The following is a 25,562-nucleotide window of genomic DNA, read 5'->3' on the forward strand; positions in this document are numbered from 1 at the left end:
CCGGATTAATATAGAAGCTTTTAGTAATTTGTTTAAATTTAAAGGATTTTTAGATATAGAAAACTCTTAATGTTCCATTGGTCCATATGAAATATTAACAGACAAGACATTTCAAAGCAGGGACGTATCCAAGATTTCTGCTCGGGCGGAGGGAGGGGGACTAAAAGAATGAAGAAGAAGTGGTTTACTTTCCGCGATGGTCTCAACAAAGTTTTTCCCTGCATTTTAAGACCCTTTGACGAGCTAAAAAAAATAGCTTGGGAAGGGGGGGGGGGACAGATCAAGTATGCCCATCTCCTGAACACATCTCCGATTTTGAATGAAAGAGAAAAAAGAATAATATAGAACAAATGATATCATCTCTTTCTATAGGTTGTAATATGAAACTGGACAAAGCAAGTATGAAAAGTATATTCTTACTCTATGCTGGAAGAAAGTTGGGTCCAAATATTTGTCAAAGCGGTCTTCAAATTTCATAGAAGTCAGCTTCCACTGAACTTCGTAAGTAAAGCTAATTCTAACACCTGCTTCTAGTTTTACTTTATTCTCAGATGTTAAGTTGACGTCAACAATCCGGTTTCCAGAATAGCCCATATCAAACTTTTTATGAGACCATACATAGAATTCACCATTGTCTTGTTCACCAACGACACCTACGGAGAGGATAATGTGTTAAAGCGAAAAAAAAAAAAAAGAAAAAAAAAACCCAACTGTGACCATCCAATTTTTAATCTCTCCGATGAGGATATGGTATACGACTTGGGACAAAACTGCTTTGCAAATTTAAATGAAAATTATGGAAAAAAGTGCGTTTCAGGGCTCTCCCAGAAACTTAAATCCAGTGTTTGCAAAAGTTCACTGAAGAGAGGGAGCCATCAATTCAGTGGGTGCCCCCTCCCTCAGATGGATAGGTAGGAGTTTTATCGTTGTTTATTTCGAGAGTAAAATTTTGTTGTCCAGGAAAAACTTTATAGACCTTAAAGATGCCGAAAAGTGATTTCGTTAGGTTGACGTTAACATGTCAGTGTTTTCAATGTTACTTTGTAAGAGGTTGTGGTTAGAGGTATTCAGAAGGAAACTTACAAGGACTGAGAGAGCTGCTTAACAGAACCATTTTTTCCCAAAGTCACCCGATCAAAATTTTGAGATAACCATTTTGTTCAGCATGGCCGAAAATACGATAACTATGTCTTTTAGGATGACTTAATCCCCCAAAGTCACCGGGGGGAGGCCTGAAAGTTATGAACTTTACCCAATGTTAACATATAGTATTCGTTATTGGGAAGTATACAGACGCTTTCAGGGGGAATTTTTTCTGGTAGGTGGGGGGTAGGGTCGGTGGTTATATGGCAGGATCTTTCCATGAAGGAAGTTTTCATGGGGGTAGGGACATTGCTATGAAGGGGGCGAAAGATTTCCCAGCATTATTAAAGAAAGATATCAGAGATTAAATTAAAAAAAACAATTTTTTCAACTGAAAGTAAGGAGTAACATCAAAACTTAAAACGAACAGAAAATATTAGGTATATGATTGGGTTCACCCCCTAGTCAATACCTCGCTCTTTAAGCCAAATATTTTTTTGTACTTTCATAAGAGCACTTTATTCTAATTAACGGCCTTTGTGATTAAGGGGTCATTTTTAAAGAATTGGAACAAAACTAAAACTTTAGCTTAAAGAGCAAGGTATTGACTAGGGAGTGAACCCCCTAATATACGTATTAAAAATCTATGAATATAGAAGTTCATTAGGTAAGTTAATTCGTAAGTTAGGTATATTTATTACTAATAAAAACGTTCGTAAATAAAATTAAACAAGTTTCGAGAAAGCCATTTAACCAAATAAAAGTAAAATTAATATGTAAATTTTGTTTTAATTATTCACGTACGGTGAGCCAAAATCAAAACCTGCATTAATTCAAAAACGTTCAAAAATTAAATAAATAAACAAGTTTTTTTTAACTGAAAGTAAGGAACGACGTTAAAACTTAAAACGAACAGAAATTATTCCGTATATGAAAGGGGCTGTCCCCTCCTCAACGCCTCGCTCTTTACGCTAAAGTTTGACTTTCTCAAAACTCTGATTTTTTTTTAAATAATAAAAACTTTAGCGTAAAGAGCGAGGCGTTGAGGAGGGGACAGCCCCTTTCATATACGGAATAATTTCTGTTCGTTTTAAGTTTTAACGTCGTTCCGGTAACGAACTGTAAGTAAGGAGCGACCCGGCTCAGTGGTAACCGAAACTGTTGAAAACGGAATTTTGATACCAATAGATACATCAAAAGCATCAGATTTTAATGCTGATTTCAAATATATAAATTTCATCAAGTTTAATCTTACATATCAAAAGTTCCGCACCTGAGAAAATTTGGCTGATTTTCGAAAAAAGGGCGAAAGACCCCCTAAAATTTTAGAGTCTTAATGAAAATCACACCATCATATTCAGCGTATCAGAGAACCCTACTACAGAGGTTTCAAGGTCCTATCTACAAAAATGTGGAATTTTGCATTTTTTGCCAAAAGAAAGATCACGGATGCGTATTTATTTATTTTTTTTTTTTCCAGGGGGATCGTATCGACACAGTGGTACTAGAATATTGTCGGAGGACTCAATGGAACTGAAATTAAAAGTTATAGTGCCCTTTTTAAGTGACCAAAAAAATAGAGCGCAACTAGGCCCCCTCCCACGCTCTTTTTTTCCCAAAGTCACCCGATCAAAATTTTGAGATAGCCATTTTGTTCAACATGGTCGAGAATATGATAGCTATGTCTTTTAGGATAACTTAATCCCCCAAAGTCCCTGGGGGGAGGGCTGAAAGTTATGAACTTTACCCAATGTTAACATATAGTATTGTATATTGAGAAGTATACAGACGTTTTCAGGGAGATTTTTTCTGGTAGTGGGATGGGGGGGGGTCGGGGGTTGTGTGGGAGGATCTTTCCATGAAGGACGTTTTCATGGGGGAAGGGACATTGCTATGAAGGGGCGCCGGATTTCCCAGCATTACTTAAAAAAAGATCAGAAATTATATATAAAAAAACAAGTTTTTCAACTGAAAGTAAGGAGCAACATCAAAACTTAAAACGACAGAAAACATTATGTATATGATTGGGTTCATCTCCTAGTCAACACATTGCTCTTTAAGCCAAAGATTATTTTGTACTTTCATAAGAGCTATTTATTCTAAGTAACGGCATTTGTGATTAAGGGGCCATTTTTAAAGAATTGGAACAAAGTTCAAACTTTCGCTTGAAGAGCAAGGTATTGACTAGGGCGCGAACCCCCTAGTATACGTATTAAAAATATATGAATATAGAAGTTCGATACGTAAGTTAATTCGTAAGTTACGTATATTTATCACTAATAAAAACGTTCGTAAATAAAATTAAACATGTTTTGAGAAATCCATTTAACCAAATAAAAGTAAAATTAATATTCAAATTTTGTTTTAATTATTCTTGAACGGAGAGCAAAAATAAAAACCTGCATTAATTCAAAAACTTTCAAAAATTAAAAAAAAAAAAAGTTTTTTAAACTGAAATTAAGAAACTACGTTAAAACTTGAAACGAACAGAAATTATTCCGTATATGAAAGGGGCTGTTCCCTCCTCAACGCCTCGCTCTTTACGCTAAAGTTTGACTTTCTCACAACTCTATTTTTTTTAAACAATGACAAACTTTAGCATAAAGAGCGAGGCGTTGAGGAGGGGACAACCCCTTTCATATATGGACTAATTTCTGTTCGTTTTAAGTTTTAACGTCGTTCCTTACTTTCAGTTAAAAAAACTTGTTTTTTTTTATTTAATTAGGAGTAGAAGTGGGTCAGGAGGTACAACGAATACAAGTTTCAGCCATTCAGAGGGCTACAATCCCGAGATATACAAGATCACGTGTCTCTTTCTAGGCCAATCAGGGACTTAGAATACTGCGGGGAGAATGCACATGCGCACTGAATACGAGTATGACAATGGTATTGATCCAGGGACTTAAAAACAAGGTCAGTTGATTTTAAGGAATTATTTAGGACTCTAAAGAGATAGAAATTCCATTTTTAAATATGGCTTCTCTGGTCTTTAGGCTTAGCGATGAATTAAGGAATTATTATTTCGAAGCCTTAATACCGTAACTAGGACACCTTAGATAATTTCCAGAAATTCAAAAGAGATACAATGAGATAAAGACATATTGAATATATTTAACACGGGAATTGTTTCCTGGGAATTTTAAATGTGACAGCGCAGGGATGCCAAAACAAAGGAACATTCAGAAATTACGTTTAGGGGATTATTTGGGCGAAACAAATTAATCGAGATTTTAGGGATTATTTGGGCGAAACAGTTTGAGACATTTTAGGGGATTATTTGGGCGAAACAGTTTGAGACATTTTAGAGGATGATTTGAGCGAAACAGATTGAGAGGGACTGAGAGAGTTAAATCGGATTCTTGTAAGGGTTAGAGACATATGAATTGGGAATTTATTAAGATTTAGTCAAACACAGAAGCTACTATCAGCTTACAAGTGATATACTAGAGACTAAAATAGGTGAATTAGGTTTTTACCATAGTCTGAGAGATGAATTTAATTCTTTTTAGAGTTAAACCAGCATAATTAAAAATACAAAATCATAATTTTAAAAAAATAAAGAGACGACATTATAAGAAACACAGAACATGACGCAAGAAACATCAGAATTTCACTACAGTAAAATGTTAATACAGAAAAATTAAAAACATCATATTATAATTTTCAAAAAACACGCAGGCGACATGAGAAGAAATCTAGAACAGAAAACAACAAACAGCAGACTTTCACACAAGTAAAATCTTGAGCCATCATAAATAAAAATACAAAATCTTAATTTTCCAACGACACACACATGACAGAAGAAGATACCTAACACTGAAAGTAAGAAACAATAAACATTAACAAACTTAAAATCATGAAGCAGCATAAGTAAAAATAAAAAGTAGTAAGTTTCCAACAACACACACACGACATGAGAAGAAATCTAGAACAGAAAACAAGAAACAACAGACTTTCACATAAATAAAATCATGAACCGGCATAAGTAAAAATGCAGTCTATTTTGTTTCCAACAACACACACACGCCATGAGAAAAAACATTTCGATGGCAGCAAGATACAGATGAAAGCCGCACAATTACAATCTCGAACCGACATACGTAAAAATACCAAGTCTTATTTTTCCTACGACTCCTAAGTGGCATGACAAAAAATCCAGCACAGGAAACAACAAACAGAAGACATTCACACAAGTAAAATCACGAACCAGCAAAATTAAAAATACCAAATCAGAAGTTTCCAACAACACACAGACGACATGAGAATAAACCTAGCAAAGCTGTTCTTTTTTTCTCATTTATTTAGTTTTTGTTAGAATTTAGAATGGGTAAGTGGTAGACACAGGTAGAGCATTGAGTTTTCTTCAATTATAATTTTCTGGAATTCAATAATGGAAACAGTAAGTCTATATTGTGACAGGCTAGTGTTAGTGACAATTTTTTCACTTTTTTTGTATTCGTTTGTTTATTTATACTATTTTTGTTAATATGTTTCTTATTATTTTTAGGTTATATTGTGTTTTTTCTGGAGCTTCAATTACGTTGGAAACGGGACCACCGACCCTCCGAGTTATAGTAAGTTATTCAGTTAGTTAGGTTTGGTTGCAACTACCCTCCTTTTCTTTTATATATATATATATATATATATATATATATATATATATATATATATATATATATATATATATATATATATATATATATATATATATATATATATATATATATATATATATATATATATATATATATATATATATATATATATATATATATATATATATATATATATATATATATATATATATATATATATATATATATATATATATATATATATATATATATATATATATATATATATATATATTTATAAAAAATGGTAATTGTTCGTAATGATCGGTTGGATTGGCTTGAGAATAATCCATTGAGTGTTTCGGATTTAGGATTAGGGGTACTTACCAGGGATTTTGATATGGGGGTAGATGATGTTTTTCCGAAGGTTAATTATAAGTGCCCAGTTGATTTACATACTAGACTGGCACCGGATAAACTTGGCATTTTTCATTTGAATTGTCAGGGGTTAAATAGTACATTGGATTATTTGTCGGAGCTGTGTATGCTATCTGATTTTCATATTCTTGCACTTACTGAAACATGGTTGATGAATAATAATTCTGGACTATTGGATATTTTAAATTATAATATGTATGTTAAGAACCGCACTCACCATCAGCATGGAGGACTTGCCCTATATATTAGAACTGATTTGAATGTGAAGGTTAGGGATGATTTGTCTGTTAATAAAGAGATGATTTTTGAGTGTTTTGTTACGGAGGTTGATAAGAATGGTGACCCATTTTATATTGCTGTTTGTTACCACCCCCCTTCAGCTAGTGTGTTTTTTAGAATTATTAGAGCAACAAATGGACCTTCTAACTCGTAAGAACATGCCGTGTTTTGTGTGTGGAGATTTTAACATTGATTTGAATTTGTTAGCATCTAATTTAATAATAATAAAAATAACATAATGACCTTCCGAGAACTAGGTTTCATTAGATTTCAGTTAAATGTCTTCTTTTTCTTTGAATATTATCTTTTATTTGATTGAAATTGGTCAATAACAATAAAAAATAATATAATGACCCTCCGAGAACTAGGTTTCGGTAGATTTCAGTTAAATGTCTCCTTTTTATGAAAAAAAAAAACAAACCAATGTGCATTGTCAGCTTAATATACATATACTGATATTTAGTAATCAAAATGTTAATATTATTTGATTTATTAAAGTTATAAAAGTAAAAACATTTATGTTTTTTCAGTTAAGTGCAAATTATGTTCTGTCCATGGGAAGGCATAGGGATTTTGAGCCCTACCCGTGCCGCACCCATTTAAACCTTTGCCTCTCAATTACTTGGAATATCTGTCTTGGCTTGTCTCTTTTTACAATTAGTTATTTATTGAAATTTCTGTTCGTTTTGGGTTTCATTTATTTATCGATGCTTATTTGTGGTAGTTTCACGCTTTGTAGATTATTTGATTTTATTTTTACTCATTTTTGGTTTATGGAATACTTTACTTTTCTTTGAAAAACTTATCTTGTGGAAAGTTTTTTAATTAATGATAATTAAAATATAACATACTCCCCTTTCGTTATCTAGATTTCAGTTAAATGTCTTCTTTTTCTTTGAATATTATCTTTTATTTGATTGAAATTGGTCAATAACAATAAAAAATAATATAATGACCCTCCGAGAACTAGGTTTCGGTAGATTTCAGTTAAATGTCTCCTTTTTATGAAAAAAACAAAAAAAAACAATGTGCATTGTCAGCTTAATATACATATACTGATATTTAGTAATCAAAATGTTAATATTATTTGATTTATTAAAGTTATAAAAGTAAAAACATTTAAGTTTTTTCAGTTAAGTGCAAATTATGTTCTGTCCATGGGAAGGCATAGGGATTTTGAGCCCTACCCGTGCCGCACCCATTTAAACCTTTGCCTCTCAATTACTTGGAATATCTGTCTTGGCTTGTCTCTTTTTACAATTAGTTATTTATTGAAATTTCTGTTCGTTTTGGGTTTCATTTATTTATCGATGCTTATTTGTGGTAGTTTCACGCTTTGTAGATTATTTGATTTTATTTTTACTCATTTTTGGTTTATGGAATACTTTACTTTTCTTTGAAAAACTTATCTTGTGGAAAGTTTTTTAATTAATGATAATTAAAAAATAACATACTCCCCTTTCGTGATCTAGATTTCAGTAGATTTCAGTTAAATGTCTTCTTTTTCTTTGAATATTATCTTTTATTTTATTAAACTTGTTGAATAATAATAAAAAATGATATAATGAGCTGCCGAGATCTAGGTTTCAGGATATTTTAGTTAAATGTCTTCTTTTTCTTAGAATATTATTGTTTATTTGTTTGAAATTGTTTAATAATAATAAAAAATTTCAAAATTAGCTTCCGAGATCTAGGTTTCAGTAGATTTCAGTTAAATGTCTTCTTTTTCTTTGAATACTCTCGTTTATTCGATTGAAATTGTTAAATAATGATAAAAAAATAACATAATAAGCTTCCGAGATCTAGGTTTCAGTAGATTTCAGTTAAATATCTTCTTTTTCTTTGAATATTATCGTTTATTTGATTGAAATTGTTTAATAATGATAAAAAAATAACAGAATTAGCTTCCGAGATCTAGGTTTCAGTAGATTTCAGTTAAATATCTTCTTTTTCTTTGAATATACTTTTTCTTTGATTTAAATTGTTTAATGATAATAAAAAAAATAACATAATGAGCTTCTGAGAACAATGTTTCAGTAGATTTCAGTTAAATGCCTTCTCTTCCTTTGAATATTCTCGTTTATTTGATTGAAATTGTTTAATAATAATAAAAATAACATAATGACCTTCCGAGAACTAGGTTTCATTAGATTTCAGTTAAATGTCTTCTTTTTCTTTGAATATTATCTTTTATTTGATTGAAATTGGTCAATAACAATAAAAAATAATATAATGACCCTCCGAGAACTAGGTTTCGGTAGATTTCAGTTAAATGTCTCCTTTTTATGAAAAAAAAAAAAACAACAAACCAATGTGCATTGTCAGCTTAATATACATATACTGATATTTAGTAATCAAAATGTTAATATTATTTGATTTATTAAAGTTATAAATGTAAAAACATTTATGTTTTTTCAGTTAAGTGCAAATTATGTTCTGTCCATGGGAAGGCATAGGGATTTTGAGCCCTACCCGTGCCGCACCCATTTAAACCTTTGCCTCTCAATTACTTGGAATATCTGTCTTGGCTTGTCTCTTTTTACAATTAGTTATTTATTGAAATTTCTGTTCGTTTTGGGTTTCATTTATTTATCGATGCTTATTTGTGGTAGTTTCACGCTTTATAGATTATTTGATTTTATTTTTACTCATTTTTGGTTTATGGAATACTTTACTTTTCTTTGAAAAACTTATCTTGTGGAAAGTTTTTTAATTAATGATAATTAAAAAATAACATACTCCCCTTTCGTGATCTAGATTTCAGTAGATTTCAGTTAAATGTCTTCTTTTTCTTTGAATATTCTCGGTTATTTTATTAAACTTGTTTAATAATAATAAAAAATAACATAATGAGCTTCCGAGATCTAGGTTTCAGTAGATTTCAGTTAAATATCTTCTTTTTCTTTGAATATTATCGTTTATTTGATTGAAATTGTTTAATGATAATAAAAAAAATAACATAATGAGCTTCCGAGATCTAGGTTTCAGTAGATTTCAGTTAAATATCTTCTTTTTCTTTGAATATTATCGTTTATTTGATTGAAATTGTTTAATAATGATAAAAAAATAACAGAATTAGCTTCCGAGATCTAGGTTTCAGTAGACTTCAGTTAAATGTCTTCTTTTTCTTTGAATATACTTTTTATTTGATTTAAATTGTTTAATAATAATAATAAAAATAACAATAACCTTCCGAGAACAAGGTTTCAGTAGATTTCAGTTAAATGTCTTCTGTTTCTTTGAATATTCTTGTTTATTTGATTTAAATTGTTTAATAATAATAATAAAAATAACAATAACCTTCCGAGAACAAGGTTTCAGTAGATTAAAGTTAAATGTCTTCTTTTTCTTTGAATGTTCTCTTTTATTTGATTGAAATTGGTCAATAATAATAAGAAATAACAAAATGACCTTCCGAGAACAAGGTTTCAGTTAAATGTCACACTTTTCTTTGAATATTCTCGTTTATTTGATTGAAATTGGTCAATAATAATAAAAAATAATATAATGACCTTCCGAGAACTAGGTTTCAGTAGATTTCAGTTAAATGTCTTCTTTTTCTTTGAATATTCTCGGTTATTTTATTAAACTTGTTTAATAATAATAAAAAATTACATAATGAGCTTCCGAGATCTAGGTTTCAGTATATTTCAGTTAAATATCTTCTTTTTCTTTTAATATTCTCGTTTCTTTGGTTGAAATTGTTTAATGATAATAAAAAAAATAACAGAATTAGCTTCCGAGATCTAGGTTTCAGTAGATTTCAGTTAAATATCTTCTTTTTCTTTGAATATTATCGTTTATTTGATTGAAATTGTTTAATAATGATAAAAAAATAACAGAATTAGCTCTAATAACAGAATTAGAATTCCGAGAACTAGGTTTCAGTAGATTTCAGTTAAATGTCTTCTTTTTCTTTGGATATTCTCTTTTATTTGATTGAAATTGTGTAATAATAATAGAAAACATAAATAATGGCCTTCCGAGATCTAGGTTAGTCTGGAGTTTTAGTTTAAAGTTTTAGTTTCGAGTTTTAGTTTGGAATTTTAGTTTAGCTTATTAGTTTACAGTTTTAGTTTAGAGGATTAGTTTAGAGGATTAGTTTAGAGTTATAGTTAAAAGTTTCAGTTTAGAGTTTCAGTTTAGAGTATTAGTTTTGCGTTATAGTTTAGATAAACTTCATAATTTACAATCCTTACCCCGGGCTGTGGGGGGGGGGGGCATGACATCCCTGGAGGCATATCTATTAGACCGTTTGACTAGTTTGAACAAAATGACAATTAAATATTTTTGACCATTGTTAAGAAGAGGGGGTATAAAAGGGCAAGAATGGTAGCGGGGCATAGTTACCCTCCAATCTCTCTTCAATTCCTTCTCAATATGAATTGAAAGTTTCAACTTAATACCATCAGCCATTGCTTAGATATTGCTGATATTCCCTTTTCATAACCAGCAAGGACAAAGTGTGTTTGGCATCCCTCTCGATATTTCCTGAAGTTCCACCTTAATGCTTTAAAAAATTTCTCCAGGGGCTGTGGGGGTTTCGTCAACTCCGAAGGCACAGTTTTTTTTTTGGCTTTTGGACTATTTTGAACCAAATGGCCAAATCTGAAAACTTGGATCAGATAAATTTGGGGGAAAGGGGCATGAGGGGTCTGATTGCCCTCCAGTTACTTCTGGCTCTTAAAGAGGAAACTAGAACTTTTTATTTGCAATCAAATGAGTCCCTCCTAAGTTTATACGACCCCCCCCTTCCATTTTAAGTGCCTATCGGAAAAAACATCGAAGCCTTATGGCTTTTTACTATAGGCAACGCTATAGGGTTGCCTATAGAGTGGGAGAGAACGTCTTTGACCGTATGGCAACAAGAACTGAACACCACTTAACTGCAGCGTGAAAGTTGCAAAAAATTACCCTGAAACTGACTATATATCAGAAAGTCACTTTATTATGGTTGTAATGACGTCAATACAGATCGTGGCTGCAGCGGTAGCTTAACCACGATCTGTATTGACTTCGCATATCGTTGTTGACAAAAACTACATCTTCGTGTACAAGATGAATAATGACACCATAGTCATGGCTTACATCCATATATGACGTTGAAAGTAAAAGCAATAAAATGACGTTAGTTTATAATGACGTGACAATTCTTATAAAAGAAACAACTACAAATACGTCAGTATCATTTGATTATGAAAAGCGTTAAAGTGAACACATCAGAAAAACCGAGTATGCCTCGTGTCTCCAGAGGAAAAGTGGAAAAAACAAGACACAGAAAAAACAAAGATCCCATTTTTCTTGTCAACAATGATTCCAATATTTCAAGAGGAAGGCAAGAATGGAGTGTAGATGATCTTGAAAATCTTCTGATTTTATTAGAAACGTACGGTCTAAGGGAAGTCATGGAAGTCAATGACAACGATTTCTTGAAGAGAATGTTGCCAGGAAAGAACACAGAGTCTCTTAGAACCTATCTTGCAACAATTACAGCAACCTCAAGGCACGTGGCAAATCTAAATGTGCTCAAATGGGACAAAGAAGAAAACAAGATTTGTGTCGAAATGTGGTTAGAAAAACTTCTATTGAAGGGAAATGAAGCTGATAAAGCGAATATATTGCCACAGGCTCTTCATTTTATAGCAAAATTTGAGAACCATTCATTGCCTGAGGAGAGTCAAAAAGTAGATTTTGCAGAAATTTACCGCTACTTGGCAGACTTGTCCATTGGACTTGTCCCAAAAAAACTCAACGAAGAATCAGCAAAGCTTATCTTAGAATTATATGGGGATTTAGCGGAAAAAGTTAACGCGATTAAAGATCAAATGCAGAGCGACATTGAAAATATTTCCAAAGTGAGAACATGGGATTGCAACACATATCCAAGGGTAACTCGAGAAGTCCCTCCCTCAGAAGAAGAGAAACGAGAAGTCTCATCCCTGGCCCATGAAACTCAAGAAAATGCCATGCTAAAATTCCTGTCCGAGCCTGCTTTGAATCCATTCGGGCTCGAGCCAGAGATTCTCATGAAGCCACTTTTACTGTTGAATGGCCATGAGTGTCAAGCAAGAAACAATACTGGAGATTGGAACAACTCTTATAGTCAGTTTTAATAGATTATGGCTACCACGTCCCCAAGTTGATGAGTTAAAAAATTATTGTCATCTGAATAAAAACATTTTTTTCAATTTTCGCTTTGTTCATAGTCAAGTTCGATTGTTTTTTTGACATTAATAGAACTTAATCATAAGGCATGTTTTTATTATTATGTCTATTCTAGCCTATAGTAAGAATGATGTTTGTTTTTTATTAAACTAAGAAAAGAGGAACGAAAACGGTCAATAGTAACAGGGACTTTAAGAAGTCTCTTTGAAAAAACTGTTAAGTGAGGAACAGCCGTTATTTGAAGCTGATCCAAGAATGGTAACTGGTATTTCGGCAAATTTTAATAGTATAAGTTAGTTGCGAAAACATATTTTGGTAATTTAAATATAAACCTGAAATCAATCTAAAGCAGTGCCGGATCGAAAATCCAATAGGGGAGAATTACATTCCCCATGTTCAACAAGGAAAATCTTACTCCTTGAATTTTCTAATGTCATCTAGTTTTCTAAGTCATTATGTAATTCATGCAGGATATTTTTTCATAAATAATTGAGTTTTTCCATGTACATCTCTCAACAAAGATACTGAGGAAATACCCCTCGGAATCTCCATGTAACAAAGTTGTATAACAAACCTAAGCTCAATTTTCATTTGAAAATATATCACGCACAAGAACAAAGCCATCGGCTTTGTTTTAGCTTGAATCATGGTTGCAGCGGTAGTTGCAAACTTGTAAAGGACAAACATCGGCCAATATTAACCCAAAATTGATTATTTTGAACCAAATCGGATCGAAATATAAGAAGTTAAATATTGGAATCATCATGAGAAAAACCGTATAGATGAAACTTACCGTACTTGGGCTTGAACCGAAAGAAAAATCACTTTTGCATGGGTAGCTCTGATGCGTCTTCTTTTTATGCTTTTATCTTCGCTGCTAGAGGCACAGGAACATCATAAAGAGCTTCTTAAGGGATCATTTTAAAGAAAATTGCTACACCTGATCGCTTTTGTAATTAAGAAAACCCAATTTTTAAAATAAGTTTTTTGAAAAGATAGTGCATCATCGATTAGATGATGAATGAACTCATCGTAGGTTAAAACCATAAATGACATTAGTCAGAAGTCAGACTGTGATCTAATCGGAAACAAGTGGAAACCCGCTATTACGAATAATGCACTTTGTTGGAAACAATCGGAAACAGACTAACCCGCTAATGCAGAAATAAGTGGGAGGAGCTTTTTGTTCGCACCGAGAACGAAGACCAGAAATGATCTGCGATAAGCTTACTGGATAATTATATGAACTTTGGTAAGGAGCGACCCGGCTCAATAGTAACCGAAACTCTAAAAAGCGGAATTTTCACACCAATAGATACATCAAAAGAATCAAATTTTAATGCTAATTTCAAATATATAAGTTTCATCAAGTTTAGTCTTACCTATCAAAAGTTACGCGCCTCAGAAAATTTAGCTGATTTTCGAAAAAAGGGGGAAAGACCCTCTAAAAGTTGTAGAACCTTAATAAAAATCACACCATCATATTCAGCGTATCAGAGAACCCTACTGTAGAGGTTTCAAGCTCCTATCTACAAAAATGTGGAATTTTGCATTTTTTGCCAGAAGAAAGATCAAGGATGCGTGTTTATTTGTTTTTTTTCCCCAGGGGTGATCGTATCGACCCAGTGGTTGCAGAATATCGTGCGAGGGCTCATTCGAACGGAAATTAAAAGTTCTAGTGCCCTTTTTAAGTGACCAAAAAAAATGGAGGGCAACTAGGCCCCCTCCCACGCTCATTTTTACCAAAGTCACCCGATCAAAATTTTGAGACATCCATTTTGTTCAGCATGGTCGAAAATATTATAACTATGTCTTTTAGGATGACTTAATCCCTCGAAGCCCCCAGGGGGAGGGCTGAAACTTATGAACTTTACCCAATGTTAACATAGAGAACCCTGGCTCAATGGTAAGCGAAACTCTAGAAAAAGGTATTTTGATACAAATAGATACATCAAAAGAATCGAATTTTAATGCTGATTTCAAATATATAAGTTTCATCAAGTTTAATCTTACATATCAAAAGTTACGCGCCTGAGAAAATTTGGCTGATTTTCGAAAAAAGGGGGAAAGACCCCCTAAAAGTTGTAGAACCTTTATAAAAATCACACCATGATATTCAGCGTATAAGAGAACCTTACTGTACAGTTTTCAAGCACCTATCTACAAAAATGTGGACTTTTCCATTTTTTGCCAGAAGAAAGATCACGGATGCGTGTTTGTTTTTTTTCCAGGGGTGATCGTAGCGACCCAGTGGTTGCAGAATATCGTGCGAGGGCTCATTCGAACAGAAATTAACAATTCTAGTGCCTTTTTTAAGTGACCAAAAAGATTGGAGGGCAACTAGCCCCCCTCTCACGCCCTTTTTTCCCAAAGTCACCCGATCATAATTTTGAGATAGCCATTCTGTTCAGCATGGTCGAAAATATTATAACTATGTCTTTTAGGATGACTTAATCCCTCGAAGCCCCCAGGGGGAGGGCTGAAACTTATGAACTTTACCCAATGTTTACATAGAGAACCCTGGCTCAATGGTAAGCGAAACTCTAGAAAAAAATATTTTGATACAAATAGATACATCAAAAGAATCGAATTTTAATGCTGATTTCAAATATATAAGTTTCATCAAGTTTAATCTTACATATCAAAAGTTACGCGCCTGAGAAAATTTGGCTGATTTTCGAAAAAAGGGGGAAAGACCCCCTAAAAGCTATAGAACCTTAATGAAAATCACACCATCAGATTCAGCGTATCAGAGAACCCTACTGTAAAGGTTTCAAGCTCCTATCTAAAAAATGTGGAACTTTCCATTTTTTGCCAGAAGAAAGATCACGGATGCGTGTTTATTTGTTTTTTTTTGTTTTTTTTTTCCCCGGGGTAATTGTATTGACCCAGTGGTCCCAGAAAATCGTGGGAGGGCTTATTCAAACGGAAATGAATAGTTATAGTGCCCTTTTTAAGTGATCAAAAAAAATAGAGGGCAACATGGCCCCCTCCCACGCTCACTTTTTCCCAAAGTCACCCGATCATAATTTTGAGATAGCCATTTTGTTCAGCATGGTCAAAAATACTATAACTATGTCTTTTAGGATGACTTAATCCCTCGAAGCCCCCAGGGAGAGGGCTGAAACTTATGAACTTTACCCAATGTTAACATATAGAGACCTGGCTCAATGGTAAGCGAAACTCTAGAAAAAGGTATTTTGATACAAATAGATACATCAAAAGAATCGAATTTTAATGCTGATTTCAAATATATAAGTTTCATCAAGTTTAATTCTACCCATGAAAAGTTACGCACCTGAGACAAATTTGCCTGATTTTCGAAAAAAGGGGGAAAGACCCCGTAAAAAACATAGAACCTCAACGAAAATCTTATCATCATATTCAGCGTATCAGAGAACCCTACTGTAGAGGTTTCAAGCTCCTATCTACAAAAATGTGGAATTTTGCATTTTTTGCCAGAAGAAAGATCATGGGTGCGTGTTTATTTGTTGTTTTTTTTCCCCAGGGTGATCGTATCGACCCATTGGTCCTAGAATATCGTGGGAGGGCTCAATGGAATGGAAATTAAAAGTTCTAGTGCCCTTTTTAAGTGACCAAAAAATGGAGGGCAACTAGGCCCCTCCCACGCTCATTTTTTCCCAAAGTCACCTGATCAAAATTTTGAGATAGCCATTTTGTTCAGCATGTTCGAAAATATTATAAGTATGTCTTTTAGGATGACTTAATCCCCCGAAGTTCCCGGGAGGAGGGCTGAAAGTTATGAACTTTACCCAATGTTAACATATAGTATTGGTTATTGGGAAGTATACAGTACAGACGTTTTCAGGGGAGAATTTTTTCTGGTAGTGGGGGGGGGTCTGGGGTTATTTGGGAGGATCTTTCCATGTAGGAAGTTTTCATGGGGGAAGGGACATTGCTATGAAGGGGACGCCGGACTTCCCAGCATTATTTAAAAAAAAGATCAGAAATTAAATATAAAAAAACAAGTTTTTCAACTGCAACAGCAGCAACATCAAAACTTTAAACGAACAGAAAATATTACATATGTATTGGGTTTATCCCCTAGTCAATGTCTCACTCTTTAAGCCAGAGATTTTTTAGTACTTTCATAAGAGCTATTTATTCTAATTAACGGCCTTTGTGATTAAGCGGTCAGTTTTAAAGAATCGGAACAAAATTCGAACTTTCGCTTAAAGAGCAAGGTATTGACTAGGGGGCGACCCCTAATATACGTATTAAAAATATATGAATATAGAAGTTCGTTACGTAAATTAATTCGTAAGTTACGTATATTTATTACTAATAAAAACGTACGTAAATAAAATGAAACAAGTTTCGAAAAAGCCATTTAACCAAATAAAAGTAAATTAATATGAAAATTTTGTTTTAATTATTCATGTACTGTGAGCCAAGATCAAAAACCGCATTTATTCAAAAACGTTAAAAAAATAAATAAAAAAACAAGTTTTTTTTTACTGAAAGTAAAGAGCGACATTAAAACTTAAAACGAACAGAAATTATTCCGTATATGAAAGGGGCTGTCTCCTCCTCAACGCCTTGCTCTTTACCCTAAAGTTTGACTTTCCCACAACTCTATTTTTTTAAACAATAAAAAACTTTAGCGTAAAGAGCAAGGCGTTGAGGAGGAGACAGCCCCTTTCATATACGGAATAATTTCTGTTCGTTTTAAGTTTTAATGTCGCTCCTTAATTTCAGTTAAAAAAACTTGTTTTTTTTTTATTTAATCTCCAACCAAATCTGAATGCTCATATACATTATGATGCACTACATTTTTTATTTGACAAGATAGTAGTACAATTGTCTTTTGAAAAGTTGCTTCACTGGATCATGATGTCATACTTGAGTGATTCCACAGCCCGATTCCCTGTAGTTCGTAGTAACCATCTATGGAATTCTGAGCCTTGTATACGCCGTTTCAAAGAGATTCCTTTCTGTGCTATTCTGGACCTTGTATACACCTTTTCAAAGAGATTTACTACTAGTTAGGACCTTGCATAACGTGTTATGAAGGACAAGTTTTCTGACACAATTTACCAGATTATATATCAATTATTTTTTTTTGTTGTCACTATTCCAGTTTTTTCTAAACCAGTATTTGCATGTGGTTACTCCACATACGGTAACTTGATTAAGTATTGTCAATTTAAACAAGTTTTTCTGACACAATTTACAGACCAGATTTCTACTTCATATATTTTTTTTGATAACTTGATAGGTGATTTGAATAAAAGGAATTCAAATATTTTGTCTATGAAATAGAAGCTAGCTTAATTTGCAAGAAGGTATTCCATTTGCACAACTCTGATTTGATTGAATTGTCGCCGACAATGAGATTTAATCACTGCTAAGCCTATTGTTATTGCGAGAGAGTTATCCCAATTTACAGCTTAGTGTTAACTGACAGACTTCCAAATACGAACATTTTGAAAAGCAGACAAAAAATCAGACATTATAATCAGAATTATTTGATTAACATTTAAAAAGGGGCAATGAGATATATGATCTGTATAATACACAAGTGATGTTTGATAAGTATTATCAATTTAAAATAGGATCTAACGTCCCCTTCGCCCCCCCCCCCATTTCTGAGAGCAGGGAGGGGAGGAGTCAATTTTGGAGGCCCGAAGGAGTTGTTAACTCAGGTAATTTGTTATAAATTTGAAAAAATGTCTAACGACGAATCGGAAATGGTTGATTAACATTTGCAAAAAAAGGGGTAATGTGATTTGCGAATTGGAGGAGATGGGGTGGTTATGCACTGTATAATAAACAATTGATGTTTTGGAGAGTATTGTCAATTTAAATAGGATCTAACGTTCCCCGGGGGTTTAGTTAAATTGGGTTGAGTTGCACGAAGGTTCAGTAGTACGAGAGTTCAGTAGCACGGGGGTTCAGTTGTACAGGGTTTCGGTTATACAGGGGTTCATTTACATGGAGGGATTCAGTTGAACGAGGGGGGGGATTTGCGATTTGGAAGAGATGGGTTGATAGTGTACTGTATAATACACAAGTGATGTTTTGGAGTGCATTGTCAATTTAAAATAGTTTAGAAATAAAAAAAAAATAACAAGAAATGGCTGAAAAGTGTTTTGAGGGAGATGGACTGCAGGGAAGGTTGAGGGGCACGTGAGTTCAGTTACAGGGGGGTACAGTTACATAGAGGTTTAGTTAAATGGTGATCGAGTTGCATTAGGGGTTCAGTAGCACGAGGGTTCAGTAGCACGGGGGTTCAGTTATACAGGGGTTCAGTTACATGTGGGGGGGATTGTTACCTGATTCTTTTATTCTAACTTAACTTGTAGGAATAGGACTTCATTCCATTGGCTAAATCAGTTTATTCATCTATAATGGTGAACAAAAAGACTATTAATTCTCCGTATTCTTCTTCTTCTTTTGATCATGCACCCATGCCTCCCATGCCTCCTTCTCACTCGGGGTCAGTTGACGTCTTAATATCCGATAGAAGTTGCATATTCCACTCGTTCTCCACACCTCGTAATATCCGTCATGAGTGATATAGTGGGAGTCATCGATTTTAGGTTCCCGATCTAGACATGAAAATTAAAAGGCTTAAAATATATGGAATTTTTATAAGCTGTAATGGACAAAAATACGCTAAAAGACGGTTCCCGTGAAATTATTGCAGTTTTCTATAAAAATGAACGATTTTCAATGCGAAGATTTGTTAGTGTTAGGGATAGTTTGCTACTTCTGACAGAAAATTTTTATCACAATAAAAAAAAATTGTTACATCTAAGAAAAAATTTAGTATATTTTGCAGAAAACTTGCTAGTTCAAACAGAGAACTTGTTACAATAATTTTCTGAGCTGAATTTCTTAGCCTTTCATAGGTGTGTGTTGTCTGAAACCTATGATTTGGGGTGGTTAATTTGCTATTATTGACTTTTCAGAGCTAGGTTTCTTAGCCTTTCATAGGTGTGTGCTGTCAGAAAATTATGATTTGGGATTTGTAGTTTGCTTTTTGGACTTTTCAGAGCTAGGATTCTTAGTCCCTCATAGGCGTTTGTTGTCTGAAACCTATAGTTTGGGATGAGTAGTTTGCTATTTCAGACTTTTCTGAGCTAAGGTTTCTTAGTATTTCGTAGGCGTGTGTTGTCTGAAACTTATGATTTGAGGTATGTAATATTCTATTTCCAACTTTTCATAGTCAGATTTCTTAGTGTTTCGTAGGTGTGTGTTGTCTGAAACATATGATTTGGAGTGGGTGGTTTGCTATTTTTTTACTTTTGTGAGCTGGCTTTCTTATCCTTTCATAGGGGTGTGTTGACTGAAGCCTATGATCTGGGATGGGTGGTTTGCTATTTTTGACTTTTCTGAGCTAGATTTCTTACTCTTTCATAGGTGTGTATTGTCAGAAAATTATGATTTGGGATGTGTAGTTTTCTTTTAGGACTTTTCAGAACTATGATTCTTAGTCTCTCATAGGCGTTTGTTGTTTGAAACTTCTAGTTTAGGATGAATAGTTTGCTGAGAAGTTAACTTTAGTATTTTATGGTTTTATGTGCCTAAAATCATGAATTAGAATAGTTCATTATCTGTTTAGGGTTTTGAGACCTAGGTTTTGTAGATTTTTGCGCGTGCTCGATTCCTATGGTTTGTTATTTGAGAAGTTAACTTTAGTATTTAGGGGTTTTACGCGCCTCAAATTTTGAATTAGAATATTTAATTATCTGTTTAAGTTTTTCAACATAGGTTTCTAGATGTTCATGGGTGTTGGGTTCCTGGAGGGTTTTATGACTCCTCCTCTCAATGAATTCAGATGGTTTTAGGACTCGTCCCCCTAGCCATAACTCCATTCAACCTTGAGCGAAGATATAAAAGTTTGATGAAGTATTTTTCTACTTAACAACTACATTAATAACTTCCAAGATGATAGGACAGTATGACACAGAATTTATCAGTTACCGAGAGTTCAATGACTCCTCCCCGCAGTGACTTTCAAGGGTTTTATGACTCCTCCCCACAATGAATTCAGATGGTTTTAAGACTCATCTCACTAGTCATAACTCCATTCAACCTTGAGCGAAGGTATAAAAGTTTGATGAAGTATTTCTCTACTTAACAACTACATTAATAGCCTCCAAGATGATAGGACTGTATGACACCGAATTTATCAGTTTGAAAAAATCATCTTGTGGTGTTATATTCGAATGTGCTTTTTTATTATTGTCTATGGATCTCGAAGAAATTGACTGTTATTATTGGATAGTGAACTATAATCTGTTTGAGTATGCTAAAAGCTTGTGGAGTACTACATTACGTTATATAAACAGACTGGGATTCTATGATAGAGTGATTACACCACTTAATAATATTGGTCAGGAACTGAGAAATGTTCAGGAGGAAGTCAGTGAAATTTGCAGCTTTTTCGGAGTTGAAGCACTTTTAATTCAAAAGTGTGACCCTAGGATTCCACTTTTCAATCTAGAAGAGTTTAAGTGTCCTAAATTTGAGGGGGGTTATCACCGTCCTGAAGACGAGGTTAGGTTCTTCGCACAGTGGATACCTAAGAACATACCTGATCGTTATAAATCCATAAGACATGTTAAAAACTCTTCTATATCACGGGACCAGCGTTTGTGGATGTTTAAGAGTTAACTCTAAGTACTATTTTTATGTTAACATTTGTTGTTTTTTTTTTTTCTTTCTCAAAAAAAACAAATCTTTTAATACATTTAAGCAATAAATATCTTTAAACTTAACCCGTCTAGATTCTTTAGAATAGTTCTATTGTAAGCAAGTAACAAACTCTTTCCTGAAGTCACCTCTTGGATACACAATGCAGAAACTTCATTTAAGAAACTATGAAAAAAATTGTAAGTAAGTAAGTAACAAATTCTTTCTTGGAATCACCTCTTCGATACACAATACATAAATTTTCATTAAAGAAACTATGAAAAAATCGTAAGTAAGTAGCAAATTCTTTCTTGAATTCACCTGCTGGATAAACAAAGACATTTCGTTAAAGAAATTATGACAAAATTCTAAGAAAGTAACATACTCTTAATTGTTTACATGACTTAGATACACGATGTAGAAATTTAATTCAAGAAATTATGAAAAAATTCTCAGTAAGTAACAATTTCTTTCTTGCAGTCAACTCTTGGATACGCAATACGGAAATTTCATTCAAGAAATTATGAAAATATTTGTAAGTAAGTAACAAACTCTTTATTGATTTCACCTCTTGGATATACAGTACAGATACTTCATTCATGAAATTATTAAAAAATCGCAAGTAAGTAACTTTTTTTCTCTTTATCACAAACAATTTTAACTTAGCTAAATGATGTAGAAATTTTATTCAAGAAATTATTAAAAAATTCTCAGTAAGTAAAAATTTCTTTCTTGAAGTCAACTCTTGGATACGCAATATGGAAATTTCATTCAAGAAATTATGAAAATATTTGTAATTAAGTAACAAACTCTTTATTTATTTCATATCTTGGATATAAAGTACAGATACTTCATTCAAGAAATTATGAAAAAAAAGCGCAAGTAAGTAACTTTTTTTCTCTTTATCACAAACAATTTTCACTTAGCTACATGATGTAGAGATTTAATTCAAGAAATTATTAAAAAATTCTCAGTAAGTAACAATTTCTTTCTTGAAGTCAACTCTTGGATACACAATACACAATTTCATTCAAGAAATTATGAAAAAATTGTAACTAAGTAGCAAATTCTTTCTTGAATTCACATGCTTGATTAACAAAAATATATTTCGTTCAATAAATTACGAAAAAAGTCTAGGTAAGTAACAAACTATTTAATGCTTACACGAGTTAGATAGACGATCTAGAAATTAAATTAAAAAAATTATGAAAAAAATTACCAGTAAGTAATAATTTCTTTTATGAATTGAGCTCTTTTATTCGCAATACGGACATTTCTTTCAAAAAATTATGAAAATATTTTTAAGTAAGTAACAGACTCTTTATTGATTCCACCTCTTGGATAAACAGTACAGATACTTCATTCAATAAATTATGAAAAAATCGCAAGTAAGTAACTTTTTTTTTCTCTTTATCACAAACAATTTTCACTTAGCTACACGATGTAGAAATTTAATTCAAGAAATTATGAAAAAATTCTCAGTAAGTAACAATTTCTTTCTTGAAGTCAACTCTTGGATTCACAATACGGAAATTTCATTCAAGAAATTATGAAAAATTGTAACTAAGTAGCAAATTCTTTCTTGAATTCACCTGTTGGATAAACAAAAAGACATTTCGTTCAAGAAATTATGAAAAAATTCTAAGTAAGTAACAAACCACGAGTTAGATATACGATGTAGAAATTAAATTCAAGAAATTATGAAAAAATTCTCAGTAAGTAGCAATTTCTTTCTTGAAGTCAACTCTTGGATACACAATACGGAAATTTCATTAAAGAAATTATGAAAATATTTGTAAGTAATTAAAAAACTCTTTATTGATTTCACCTCTTGTATATACAGTACAGATACTTCATTCAAGAAATTGTTAAAAAATTACAAGTAAGTAACTTTTTTTTTCTCTTTATCACAAAGAATTTTCACTTAGCTAAATGATGTAGAAATTAAATTCAAGAAATTATGAAAAAATTCTCAGTAAGTAATAATTTCTTTCTTGAAGTCAACTCTTGGATACACATTACGGGAATTTAATTCAATAAATTATGAAAAAACTGTAACTAAGTAGCAAATTCTTTCTTGATTTCACCTGTTGGATAAACAAAAAGACGTTTCGTTCAAGAAATTAGGACAAAATTCTAAGTAAGTAACAAACTTTTTATTGTTTTCACGAGTTAGATATACGATGTAGAAATTAAATTCAAGAAATTATGAAAAAATTATTAGTCTAAGTAGCAAATTCTTTCTTGAACTCACCTGTTGGATAAACAAAAAGACATTTCGTTCAAGAAATTATGACAAAATTCTAAGTAAGTAACAAACTCTTTATTGTTTTCACGAGTTAGATATACGATGTAGAAATTAAATTCAAGAAATTATGAAAAAATTCTCAGTACGTAACCATTTCTTTCTTGAAGTCAACTCTTGGATACACAATACGGAAATTTAATTCATGAAATTATGAAAACATTTGTAAGTAAGCAAAAAGCTCTTTATTGATTCCACCTCTAGAATATACAGTATAGATAATTCATTCAAGAAAGTATGAAAAATCGCAAGTAACTAACGTTTTTTTTATCTTTATCATAAACAATGTTCACTTAGCTACATGGTTTAGAAATTTAATTCAGGAAATTATGAAAAAATTCTCAGTAAGGAACAATATCTTTCTTGAAGTCAACTCTTGGATACACAATACGGAAATTTCATTCAAGAAATTATAAAAATATTTGTAAGTAAGTAACAAGCTCTTTATTGATTTCACCTCTTGAACATACAGTACAGATACTTCATTCAAGAAACGTGATTAAACACGTTTTGAAACTGCATGCTACTTGCCTGCCTTTCCTTGGCGCCTTTCCAAACGAACGGGGATTCCCCACTGGTTCCTCCACATTGCAAAAAGTGAGCATTACGAAAACTCCACGTTTTCAGCCAGAATGGTTTTTTAGACAACACTCGTTTTTAAGGGCCAATCAGAGAAAGCGGGGTTCGCTCAATATACACTACATTGATTGGTGAGTGGTTACACACCACGAGGGTGCACACAGAGTGAGAGAGACATGCAAAGTCGACATAGCTTTATTTAATTTTTTAAGGGTAATTTAGACGAGGTTACGTGCGTGCACGTAACCTCGTTTAAATTAACCTTAAAAAAATGAAATAAAGCTATGTCGACTTTGCATATCTATATCACAATGCATGCACCCTCGCGGTGTGTAACCAATCACCAATCAATTTATCGTATATTGAGCAACCTCCGCTGTCTCTGATTGGTCCCTAAAAAATGGGTGTTGTCTAAAAAACCAGTCTGGCTGAAAACGTGGAGTTTTCGTACTGCTCACTTTTTACAATGTGTAGGAACCAGTGGGGAATCCCAGTTCGTTTGGAAAGGTGCCAAGGAAAGGTATGCAAATAGCATGTAGTTTCAAAACGTGTTTATTCACGTTTCTTGAATGAAGTATCTGCACTGTATATTCAAGAGGTGAAAACACTAAAGAGCTTGTTACTTATTTACAAATATTTTTATGATTTCTTGACTGAAATTTTCATATTGTGTATCCAAGAGTTGACTTCAAAAAGAAATTGTTACTTACTGAAAATTTTTTCATAATTTCTTGAATTAAATTTCTACATCGTGTAGCTAAGTGAAAATTGTTTGTGATAAAGAGAAAAAAAGTTACTTACTTGCGATTTTTTCATAATTTCTTGAATGAAGTATCTGTACTGTATATCCAAGAGGTTAAATCGATAAAGAGTTTGTTACTTACTTACAAATATTTTCTTAATTTCTTGAATGAAATTTCCGTATTGTGTATGCAAGAGTTGACTTCAAGAAAGAAATGGTTACTTACTGAGAATTTTTTCATAATTTCTTGAATTAAATTTCTACATCGTATATCTAACTCGTGAAAACAATAAAGAGTTTGTTACTTACTTGGAATTTTGTCATAATTTCATGAACGAAATGTCTTTTTGTTTATCCAACAGGTGAATTCAAGAAAGAATTTGCTACTTAGTTACAATTTTTTCATAATTTCTATAATGAAATTTCCGTATTGTGTATCCAAAAGTAGATTTCAAGAAAGAAATTGTTACTTACTGAGAATTTTTTCATAATTTCTTGAATTAAATTTCTACATCATGTATATAAGTGAAAATATTTTGTGATAAAGAGAAAAAAAAAGCAACTTAATTTCGAGTTTTTAAAAATTTATTTAATTAATTATATGTAGTGTATATCCAATATGTGGAATCAATAAATAGTTTGTTACTTAATAACAAATATTTTAATAATTTCTTGAATGAAATTTCCGTATTGTGCATCCAAGAGTTGACTTCAAGAAAGAAATTGTTACTTACTG

The 25,562-nt window shown here is 32.5% G+C and overlaps 2 protein-coding genes across 2 annotated transcripts in view; one reads left to right on the forward strand and one right to left on the reverse strand.

The window, feature by feature from the left end:
* The window catches only part of TM9SF3 (transmembrane 9 superfamily protein member 3), a 696,120-nt gene that overhangs the window by 80,036 nt on the left and 590,522 nt on the right, over positions 1-25,562 (reverse strand). Inside the window, exon 5 of the mRNA XM_089100609.1 lies at positions 421-653. Within this exon, the coding sequence (XP_088956735.1) occupies positions 421-653 (233 nt within the window). The remainder of the gene's footprint in view (positions 1-420; positions 654-25,562) is intronic.
* LOC148955144 (uncharacterized) lies at positions 11,600-12,487 on the forward strand. Its single transcript, XM_089108081.1, has one exon. The coding sequence runs from the start codon at positions 11,609-11,611 to the stop codon at positions 12,485-12,487; it is 879 nt and encodes a 292-aa protein (XP_088964207.1). The 5' UTR covers positions 11,600-11,608.

Source organism: Artemia sp. Qi Xiang Cuo, chromosome 2, assembly GCF_049724085.1.
Source record: "Artemia sp. Qi Xiang Cuo chromosome 2, ASM4972408v1, whole genome shotgun sequence".
In the NCBI taxonomy this organism is placed as follows: domain Eukaryota; kingdom Metazoa; phylum Arthropoda; class Branchiopoda; order Anostraca; family Artemiidae; genus Artemia; species Artemia sp. Qi Xiang Cuo.